The sequence below is a fragment of the Syngnathoides biaculeatus genome, chromosome 8, assembly GCF_019802595.1.
Source record: "Syngnathoides biaculeatus isolate LvHL_M chromosome 8, ASM1980259v1, whole genome shotgun sequence".
Lineage (NCBI taxonomy): Eukaryota > Metazoa > Chordata > Actinopteri > Syngnathiformes > Syngnathidae > Syngnathoides > Syngnathoides biaculeatus.
Genome location: NC_084647.1, coordinates 31,472,029 through 31,483,398, shown reverse-complemented (window position 1 = coordinate 31,483,398; position 11,370 = coordinate 31,472,029). Strand labels below are relative to the sequence as shown.

The window sequence follows — 11,370 nt, the reverse complement described above, 5'->3', positions numbered from 1 at the left end:
ATGTTTTTGAAAGGGGATGGTACGTTCACGCAACTGGTTAGAGCATTGGGCTCACATTTCTGAGGACCTGGGTTCAAATCCCAGCCCACGCTTGTGCAGAGTTTGCATGTTCTCCCCGTGCTTGTGTGGATTTTCTCCAGGCACTCTGGTTTCTTCCCCCATCCCAGAAACATGAATTAATTGGAGACTCTAAATTGTCCCAAGGTGTGATTGTGAGTGTGAATGTTGTCTATCTATATATGCCCTGCAAGTGGTTGTCAAACAGCTCAGGGTATACCCTGCCTCCTGTCCAATGATCGCTGGGATAGGCTCCAGCACTCCATTGACCCTTGTGAGCATAAGTGGCTCAGAAAATGCACGGATAAATCGAATAAAATATCCAAAGGGCCGAGCACAGTATGATTGGAATATCCATCCATCTATCTTCTACCGCTTTTCTAGATTAGGTCAAGGGGGCAGTAGGTTTAGCAGGGATAACCAGACTTCATGTGTTCTGTGGACTTGAAAAAGGCGTTCGACCATGTACTTCCATGTCCTGTGGGGGGTTCTTTGGGAGTATGGGGTACCGATCCCCATGTTGGGTTTGGTGGGCTCAGCATCACATCTCTGCTTTTTGCCGATGATGTAGTTCTGTTGTTTTCTTCAAGGCGTGATCTCCAGCCCTCACTGGGGCGGTTTGCAGCTGAGTGTGAAGCGGCTGGGATTTGAATCAGCGCCTCCAAATCTGAGACCATAGTCCTTAGTCAGAAAAGGGTGGCGTGCCCTCTCCGGCTCAGGGATGAGATCCTCCCTAAGTGGAGGAGTTCAAGTATCTTGGAGTCTTGTTCACAAGTGAGGGAAGAATGCAGCGGGAGATCGTCAGACGCATTGGTGCAGCGTCTGCAGTGATGTGGACTTTGTAACGGTCCATTGTGGTAAAGAGGGAGCGAAGTCAAAAGGTGAAGCTGTCAATTTACCAGTCGGTCTATGTTCCTAACCTCACCTGTGGGCATGAGCTCTGGGTTGTGACTGAAAGAACAAGATCACAGATACAAGCAGCCGAAATGAGTGTCCTCCGGAGGGTGTTCGGGCTTTCCCTTAGAGATAGGGTGAGAAGCTTGGTCATCTGGGAGTGGCTTAGTGTCAAGCCGCTGCTCCTCCGCATTGAGAGGAGCCAGATGAGGTAGCTTGGGCATGTGATTCAGATGCCTCCCAGACACCTCCCTGGTGAGGTGTTCCGGGCATGTCCCACTGGAAAGAAATCCCGGGATGACCCAGGACATGCTGAAGAGACTACGTCTTTCGGTTGGCTTGGGAATCCCTCGGGATCCCTCTAGAAGAGCTGGAAGAAGTGCCTGGGGAAACGGAATTCTGGGTATCCCCCCTGAAGCTACTTCCCCCGTGACCCGACCCGGAGAAGCGGTAGAAGATGGATGGATGTAACGATTTATTTGTGTGATACAGCTGCAAATAAGTATTTGAACACCTGTCTATCAGCTAGAATTCTAACGCTCAAAGAGCTGTTATTCCGCCTTTAAAAGTCCACCTCCACTCCACTCCACTATTATCCTGAATCAGATGCACCTGTGTGAGGTCGTTAGCTTCATAAAGACACCTGTCCACTCCGTACAATCAGTAAGACTCAAACTTGTAAAATGGCCAAGACCAAAGAGCTGTCCAAAGACACCAGAGACAAAATTGTACAACTCCACACAGTTGGAGAGGGCTACGGAGAAACTGCCAAGCAGCTTGGTGAAAATACATCCACTGTTGGAGCAATCATGAGAAAATGGAAGAAGCTAAACATGACAATCAATTTCAATTGGAGTGGAGCCCCATGCAAGATATCATCTCATGTGGTCTCAATGATTCTTAGGAAGGTGAGGAATGGGCCCATGACTACACGACAGGACTTGGTCAATGACCTGAAAAGAGCTGGGACCACCGTTTCCAAGGTGACTAGCATCCAACATGACAATGACCCGAAACACACAGCCAGGAAAACCAATGAGTGGCTCCATAAGAAGCATATCACTTTTCTGGCGTGGACTAGCAAGTCTCCAGACCTAAACCCTGTAAATAATCTTTGGAGGAAGCTGAAAGTCCATGTTTCTCAGCAACAGCCCAGAAACCTGTCTGATCTAGAGAATATCTGTGTGGAGGAGTGAGCCAAAATCCCTCCTGCAGTGTGTGCAAACCTGGTGAACAACTACGGGAAACGTTTGACCTCTGTAATTGCAAACAAAGGCTTCTGTACCAAATATTAACATTGGTTTTCTCAGGTGTTCAAATACTTATTTGCAGCTGTATCACAAATAAATCGTTACAAAAATCATACATTATGATTTCTGGATTTTTCTTTTTAGATTATCTTTCTCACAGTGGACATGCACCTACGATGAAAATTTCAGACCCCTCCTTGATTTCTAAGTGGGAGAACTTCCAATATAGCAAGGTGTTCAAATAATTATTTTCTTCACTGTATCTCAAATATGTCTTGGGTCGTCTCCTTCCGATGTGACGTGCCCGGAAGACCTCACCAGGGAGGCGTCTGGGAGGCGACTAAATCAAATGACCCAACCACCTCATCTGACTCTTTCCAATGCGGAGGAGCAGCAGCTTGACTCTGAGCTCTTCCCAGATTCTTGGCTTCTCACCCTATCTCTAAGGGAGAGCTCAGACACGCTGCGGAGGAACCTCATTCATTCCGATTGTATCTGGGATCTTGTTCTTTTGGTTATGACCAACACCTTGTAACCACAGGTGAAGGTAGGAATCTAGATCAACCAGTAAAATTACCTCCTTCTTTACTCCAATGGAGCGATACAAAGTTCACATCACTGCAGACGTTGCACTGATCCGACTGTCAATCTCGTGTTCTATTCTTCGTAAACAAGACCCCAGGATACTGCACATGTGGTAGGTTCTCATCCGCATTCCTTTTCTGATTGAGGACCATGGTCTAAGATTTGGATGTGTTGATTCTCATGCCACCCGCTTCACACATAGATGTGAACCACTCCAGCAAATATTTGGAGATCATGGCTTGATGAAGCCAACAGAACTACATCATCTTCAAAAAGCAGGGATGCAATACTGCGGCTACTGAACCAGACCCCCTCTAGGCCTCTGCTGTGCCTTGAAATTCTGTCCATAAAAGTTATGAATAGAATTGGTGACAGACCTTACCCCGGCTGAGCAGTGTGATCCCCTTGTAGTTGGCACACACTCTCCTTCTTAAAAAGATTGGCAAACTGAGGTGATGGACCAGTGTTTTTTTTTTTCATGTGTATAGAGGATTCAGTCTGCAGATGTGACCTCAGCATGTTATGTAGAGTGCACTGCTGCTGTTCTTTTTAGGCGAGTGTGTAGTACATGCTGACTGGGGGCGGGTGTCTGTTGTTGTTGCATGGAGGTTACATTGGGTGTGCGTGGTGTGAGTGGCGTGAATGTGGGGCTGTTAACAGTCTGGTGTCTGGTGTGTAAGTCCTAATCGTCTGTCTGGAGCTGTAGTGGTTGCTCCACCACAGGAAGAATGTGTCAGCGGGTTCCTCCTGTAAGCTGTCCCATTTGACTGGATGATGTAGAAGCGGGGCTCCTTGCTTTTCTCCTTGACGACCCCCAGCTGATTGAATCCCTTGGGTGTTTGGATGCAAACCACCTGTCCTTCTGTTAAAGGCTGCAGTGGATGACTTGACTTGTCATGCTGGTGTATCAAAGTGAGCCTTTTGTTGAGGAGCTGGGCACTGACCTGCTGGCTGCATTTAGGTGTTGGTTCTAGCAGTTTGATGCAGGCAGGGACGGCTGTGCGTGTTTGACGCGACTTGGGGGATTCTGCAGGTGAACCCAATGTTGGATCTCGAGGGACATTCCTGAGATTCAAGATGCTGAGGAACACATTTCATCCGTCTCTGTGAGACTTTTCCATCATGGCTTTGGTGCTGCGCACTGCTCTCTCTGCGAGGCCATTCAATTATGGGAATTCAGGACTGCTAGTAGTGTGGATGAAATACCATTGTTTGGAAATCTTGAAGCGCTGACTGGTGTACTGTCTGGCATTATCGGAGATGAGGACGTGGCGTGCCATGGACAGAAAAGTGTCTCTTTAGTTTGGTTATCACAGCTGCTGATGTTTGCTGGTGGAGAAGGTCAATTTCAAACCAGCCAGAGTATAAATCCACTAGTACCTTATAGTGTTTGCCATGACATTCAAACATGTTTGTGGCTACTGTGGACCATGGGAGATCTGGGACTGGATGGAGTTGTAGAAGCTCTTTTTGTTGGTGTCTTAGTGCTGTTACACACTGAGCAGGTGAGCACCTCTTCAGAAATGTCTTTTGACATTGCAGCCCAGAATATGATGCCTCTGGCTCTGTGCTTGGTTGCTTCAACACCTGGGTGCCTCTGTGCATGATGATGGTGTACTCCTTGTGTCACGAGTGAGGGATGACTGCTTTGTGGCCTTTCATAACAACACCATCATCCACACTGAGTTTGTCCCTGAAGGGAAAGAAGGGAACGACTACTGGTTTTAGATGACTGTCTTTGGTAGCCAACCACTCTTGACGACTGCGCAGAGGGTTTGCAATTCCTTATCCTCTGTGGTGTGTTGCCTGAGTTCTTCCAGGCGGGCTGTGGAGATGTGACACACTGACATGACTTCATAAGACTCCTCTTCTGGATGGCTGTGAGAAGCTTGAGCGCATGGAGCTCTGGAGAGATTGTTAGCCGCGTACATGTGCTTGCCTTTTTTGTGCACTAGGATGATGTCGTAGCTTTGCAAGCGAAGCAGCAACCGCTGAAGATAGATGGGCGCAGTGTGAAGGGGCTTTTTTTAGGATTGTCACTAAGGGCTGGTGGTCAGTCTTTAAACTTTGTGCAGCCAAACACAACAGAGAGGAGCTCACGTTCTATTTGAGCATAACGTGTCTCTGTGTCAGTGAGGGAGCGTGAGGCAAATGCGACTGGTCTGCCATTTTGCATCCATGCTGCCCCGAGTCCGTAGCAGGAGGCATCGTAAGTGAGGGCTACTGGCGCCTTGACGTCGTAATATGCCAGGTGGATTTGAAAGGCATGATTTCAAGCGATTAAATGCCTGCTGGTGCTGCTGGAGCCAGCACCACTCGGTGTCTTGTGTATCAGCTCCCTCAGAGGGGCTGTGATGTCACTGAAGTTGGGAATGTATTTTGCAGGATAGTTTGCCATCCTCAGGAAACGCTGCAGTGATGTGATCTCTGTTGGGTCTGGCATGATGGTGATGGCTGCTATTTTGGCAGGGTCGGCTTTGAGGTCCTGACTTGGGAAGATGTGGCCCACGTACCCCACTTGATCCAAACGGAACTCGATTGATCTTAACATTGACTGCCCTTACACGGTTGAGCACCTTTTTGAGGTTTGCGTCATGTTCACCTGTATCGCGGCCTCCGATGATGATGTCATCGACGATTACTGAGCATGGGTAGCCAGTGAACAACTGCTCCATTGTGCATTGAAACAGCTCACTGGCAGAGTTGATACCAAAATACATGCGCAAGAATCTGTCCCTCCCGAAGGGAGTACTGAATGTTGTCATCATGGAGGATTTCTTGTCGAGACTAATTCGCCAAAAGGAGTTCTTGGCATCCAGGACAGAGAACACGGCCGTCCCAGTCATCTGGACAGCCACCTCCTCAACAGAGCGCATTGGATGGTGAGTTCTCTTGAGTGCCGTGTTGAGATCTTTTGGATTGATGCAGAGTCACATGTCACTCATGTTCTTCTTGTGGGCTACCACCATAGAGGAAACCCAGTCTGTGGGCTCTGTGACAGGTGTGATAACTCCCATGTTTTGCATGCGATCGAGCTCTGCTTTCACTCTTTCTTGCACTGCAACAGGAATGTGGTGAGCTGGTCGGACCACAGGTTGTGTGTTGGGGTCCAGTGTCATCGAGTATGTGATTGGAAGCTTTCCGAGTTCGTCATCAAAAACATCCGTGTATTGTCCGAGAGTCTGTGTTTTGAAATCTCAGTTGCTATTAAAGTATGTCTTTTGCCCATATTTAGTCATGACTGCATAATTTCCTCATGTCCTCAGTGGGGCTCTGCTCTGTTGCCAGATGTGTCCTTGAGTGCATCTCTGCAAGTAGGCTAACCTTGATGAACTGCATACTGGACACTTTGTAATAATCCATTACCAGCTAGAACCGGTTGAAACAGAAACCCTTTGTCTAACTGGAAAGCCCCGATGTCATACCACAGTTTTGATAACCGCTCATGATCCACCCTTCTGACAAGATAAAGGATGTGTGCTTTCTCTGTACCTTCGCACTTGTGATCTGCTCTCTACAGCCATTGTCTGTAGCTCATAAGTGCCCGGAATTTTCTGTAAGTAAATTCTTCGAAGAAACTGTACATCATCTCCAACCTTTATTTGGATAATCAACATTCTCACTACCCGGAATTAAATGAACAGGCATAGGAAAAAAGCGTCCTCCAACAATTCGTGACCCCGGCATGATTTCGGACTGAGGTGTTGGTTGACAGATAGAACATCGGGCAGCCAACAATTGATTAGGTATAAGGACATTTATCCTCCAAAAGTGATCTTCTGTCTTTTAACTGGGATTGAGGTCACGTTTCAATTTGTGACATTGTGAAATTATAGTGTCTGGCTAGTTGAACAGTAGGGGAAACTTGGGTGGTGTAGTGCTGAGTAGAGGTTGAAAAGCCACTCTAAAAAGAGCCCTGTGTTCAGAGGTTGTGCCAACACAAAAAAGTTATAAATCCCGTGACTTCCAGACACACCAGTAGGTTGACGCCAGTCCAAAACTTTCTGGACCGAGAGGTTGTGTCAATCTTTTCGGAGAATCCTAGAGACTAGAATTCCTCATTCAAAATCAAAGAACTAAGTATACACTATAAAAATAATTTGAGAAGAATAACCCGGATGAACAGTGAAAATGCGCAATTACAGTCTTGAGTAGAGGTTAAAAAGCCTTAGAGTGTGTGGGCATACAACTCTAAAAAGGTTTAGACAAGCCCTGTGTTCGGAGGTTGTGCCAACACAAAAAGGTTATAAATCCCGTGACTGCCAGACACACCAGTAGGTTGAGACCTGTTCAAAACTTTCTGGACAGGGAGGTTGTCTCGTTCTTTTTGGAGAATCCTAGAGACTAGAATTCCTCATTCAAAATTAAAGGACTGTAAAATAAAGAGGCTCTATCACTTTTTGAAATATAAATAAATATAATGATAATAATAATAATTAATAATACAGCTGAGAGATTACATAAATTGAAGAAATTAAAGTGACCTTAATAAAATGTATACTATACCCAATGGTAGTTAAAAAAAAAAGCATCCTTTGGCATCTGCTGGCTCGCGGGTTAGTGTCTCGCGCGCACGCACACTATTATCGCGTGGTGAAGCATGTGTGTGGATGTGTAAGTGTATGTGTGTGAGTGCGAGCTCAATGGACGCGACACGACTTGTACGTTTGCTGTTCTCATCTCTGTTTTTTAAATATTCGCATTTTTAAGGCCGAGTTCTTTGAGTTGTTGGATGCGTGAATGTGTAAGGAGTTGCTGTCTGCACTGCGGAACACGCAGCTAGAAGCTCTTCAAAAGGGGAAGCAGAAAACAGGTTGTATGTTGCTCAGTTACAATCAATTAGCAGAATTAAAGTCTCACATCCAGAATCTTTCAGGTGCCCACCCTGACTCCGTTTTGGATCGAACCAGAGGTCTTGAAGACCCAGAGGAATCTTCCAAAGGTCCAGCTTTTTTTTTGATCATTCCCAAATCTTGGAGGCACTCATGTTAGCCAAAGTTGACCCGGCTATTCGTAACTCTGCTATGTTTTACAAACCTTTCCCTCCCACTGATGTGAGTGTGTTGATGCAGAAACTTCTGCCTTCACAATTTGGTGGTGCCAATTGCCTTCAAGTGGTGCACAGAGCGGTTACGGGACTAATGTTAACAGCAAGTGACATCCGTGTTCTCCTGACACAATCATGTCCACTTTCACAGTTGAATACTCTGATGCAAAATTCAGGTTTTTCTTCTCTCCCCGATCATCAGGCTCTTACACAAGAAGATTATTTGACCTTGTCTACAGCGTTAGACACTTTATTTCCCGTCCCTCAGCGTGTCATTTCAGATCTGGTGTTTGCTCCCAAAGCAGATGAGGAGGCCACGGCTTTTGATGACTGAGCCCTCACTGATTACACTGAAAACAGGACAAGCCCATATGGTCTCCGCTGTCCTGAGCAGCCATTTTAAAAGGTGTTCCTACGTCTTTGGCGTAGGCCATGGAGGTGCTGAGGTTGACCAGTGGTTGTCACATCTTAAACATCATTTGAGGAGACATGCTAAAGTAAAAGAGTCTAAGGCTGACAAACACAAAAGTTCAGAAACACAACTTAACATGTTGCAGTTGCAAAATCTAAAAAGCAGGAAGAAGCCGCTCTTGCTCTGATCTCATCTCCCTCTGTCGATTCCAAGTGCATGATGGATCAAGCAGGTTCATTCATGGGTCAAGGTGCGCCCCCTGGTGGCTGTAACGTGTGCTTCAAAAGTGGACAGCCTGGTCATTGGGGCGGCGAGCGGCGAGTGCAGACAGTGACCTCAAGCGTCTGGATGGAGCTCGTAGCTACAGTCGAGGAGGTTACAATCCCAAGAGAGCCAAATCAACAGTCACAGACTCTTTTGTGTGGAAGTCGAAAGGGGGTGTCAAAGATGAGGATGCCATATGGCGAAAGAAGGGTAAGTGCAATCCATCTCAGTCACAATTGAAAAATCTAATTTTTGAAGCCCATGGAACATGCCGGTGTGGATGAAACACTGAGATGACTCCATGCCCGGTGGCATCCTTTCATGAGACAAATTGTTAAAGGTGAACTGCAGGACTGCAGCGTTTGGAGTAGGTATAACAGTATCCCTACAACGAAACCACCAAAGGGAGTCCACGATCTGAACGTGGACGCCCCTGGTCAGGTGATTTTAATAGAATTTCACTGACATGATTAAAATAGTATCAGGTTACTGGTATTTGCTCGTCATAGTAGTTTTCTTTTTGGAATGGCCAGAGCCATATCCCTGCAAATCTGAAACAGCAATGTATGTACCAAATGGTACTTCTTTTACAAATGTACTGGGTGAAACTCATAATCCGGTGCGCTCTGTAGGCTGGAAATTACGTTAGTTGGAACCTCTCGACTTCACACACTAGCTCAGGCTCCTTTGCTGCCAGAGAGGTAACGTTCCAAGTCCGTAGAGCCAGTTTATGTAGCTGGGGATTGGATCGCCAAGGTCACTGCCCACCTGGCACTTCGCCGCTCCTACAGGTGTTGGGCCCTTGGGAAGAGAGACGCACGTTACCCTTTTGGGCTTTGCTTGGCCTGGTGCCACGGGTGCAAGCCTGGCCACCAGGCTCTCGACTTCGAGTTCTCCCTCCAGGCCTGGCTCCAGAGGGGGGCCCCAGTGACCTGTGTCCAGGCAAGGGAAACTTCAGTCCATTTATATTAGTCATTAACTGAATGTTTTTGCCCTGTCTGGTCCCTCATCTTGGACCCGTTTGTTATAGGTGACCCTAGTAGGGGCGTGAAGCCCTGACAACTTAGCTCCTCTGATCATTGGGACACACAAACCCCTCTGCCATGAAAAGGCGATGGCTTCCAGGAGGGGTTCTCTGGTTTTGATTTCATTAAATTTTTCTGACTGTTGAAATGATCTCAGTGGGAGGTATCCTGGCAGTGTTTAAAAGAAAAGTTTTAAGTCGTCAACACATTTCATCTTAGTTTATTTAATTATGAATCACATGGCATAATTAATACTCATGCTTAATACGTTTTTTAAACAAACTCTTCTGAGCGATATTTGTCTCTTTTCAAAGTTACAGTTTTGTCTCTCAAACCTTCAAGTCATTGACAAATGTGCTTCAAGCAAGTTTTCGTTCTAGTGGTGTTTTCCATGGAAGTCACGAAATTGTACTTCAAAATAAAACACATCCATGTGCAATTGAATTTAAGTCAGGATTTGACATTCGACAGGCATTTTTCTTTTGTTTTATAGCAAAAAAAAAAAGAGCGAGAAACTGAGAGAATTTATGTTTCATATTTGCAATGATTCTGTCATTGAAAGAAAAACTAGAAATGTCACAACTTTGGGCCTCTTTGTATTGTATGCAAAGTCAAAGACGATAGAAATTGGTAAAGGTCACCTTGTTCACTACGATTGATGTTTTCGGTTCCATTTATTCCACTGATTATAAACCATTTCCATTTTCTGAGCCGATTTTCCTCACCGGTCGGGAGAGTACTGGGCTCTGTCCCAGCTATCTTTGGGCAGGAGGCGGCGTATATATACTCTTTTAACAGAAATTGTATTGATATAAGTTACCATTTCTGATATTTCCGAAGAGAAAATGTTTACTATTTATTGGATTTGATGTAAGATTGTACATTATTTCACCAATTTACTATTATTGTGAAGACAATGTATGGATGTTGTATTTTTGTTCAATTGTAAAATAGCTTTATCCTATTCTCCAACACCTCCGATCCATTCCACTGAAGAAGACTTCCGGTGGTGTTTTAATGGCGGTGACATGGTGAATTCACCAGAATTCCCTAATTACTCGCCTCTTAAGTCCGCTTCCATCGATTCAGGCATGGTTACAATGCAGTGTTGATCTCGAGCGAACCGGCCCCATTCCTGTGATTTAGTAACCTAAGTACTCCAGGGTCTCTCCGCCAGGCCATGGCGGCTCACAAACCAGTAGAATGGGTCCAGGCCGTAATTACGAGATTTGATGAGCAGGTAAGACTGATTGACACAATTCACTGGATGCCAGAAAACAGAGTAACTCATCGGGCCTGCCAAAGTGCACGTGTCTAATTCGTTGAAGTGAATTTACGATGTAGCGTCAAGAAGTGTTTCACTGGTAACTTGAACCGCAATGCAAGTCAGGCATTTGTAGCTATCGTAGTTCTACCTATCGTCACATCTGTCATTTCTTCGAAGTTTTCATATACTTCCCCCATCATCAGCAACAGGCGAACGAAAATCTACGATTTCAAAAAAAAAAATTCATGCAAATTGTAAAGGTCTGATCCTAAACCTGTTTTTTGCCTAGCTTAGTTAGCAAATGTTAGCAGGCCTAGCTGTACGTAGTAAACAACAACAAAAGATATGACAGCACTGCCACACTTATTTCTCGTGTGTAGAGGACTACCGAAAACAAGATGCATCAAACTTGCATCTTACCGACCACAGACCTAATTTCTTTATTTTTTTTTGCTTGTAAATGCCAACATTGTAATTCTTCATAGGCTGTAGTTGGGGCTACACTACGACGAACATAAAGTGTTTGTGCACAATTGTCATTTGGCAAATTCAAAATGCATGAAGCAAAA

At 45.6% G+C, this 11,370-nt stretch overlaps 1 protein-coding gene across 8 annotated transcripts in view; it reads left to right on the top strand.

Moving 5' to 3' along the window:
- Positions 1-10,515: 10,515 nt before the first annotated feature.
- The window catches only part of nf1a (neurofibromin 1a), a 261,091-nt gene continuing 260,236 nt past the window's right edge, over positions 10,516-11,370 (top strand). For all 8 annotated transcript variants that reach the window (XR_009795929.1, XR_009795928.1, XM_061826400.1 and 5 more), the window contains exon 1: positions 10,516-10,774. Coding sequence is in view for 6 of the 8 variants with exons in the window: in XM_061826400.1 (XP_061682384.1) it covers positions 10,715-10,774 (60 nt within the window). In the remaining 2 variants the exon portion in view is untranslated. The remainder of the gene's footprint in view (positions 10,775-11,370) is intronic.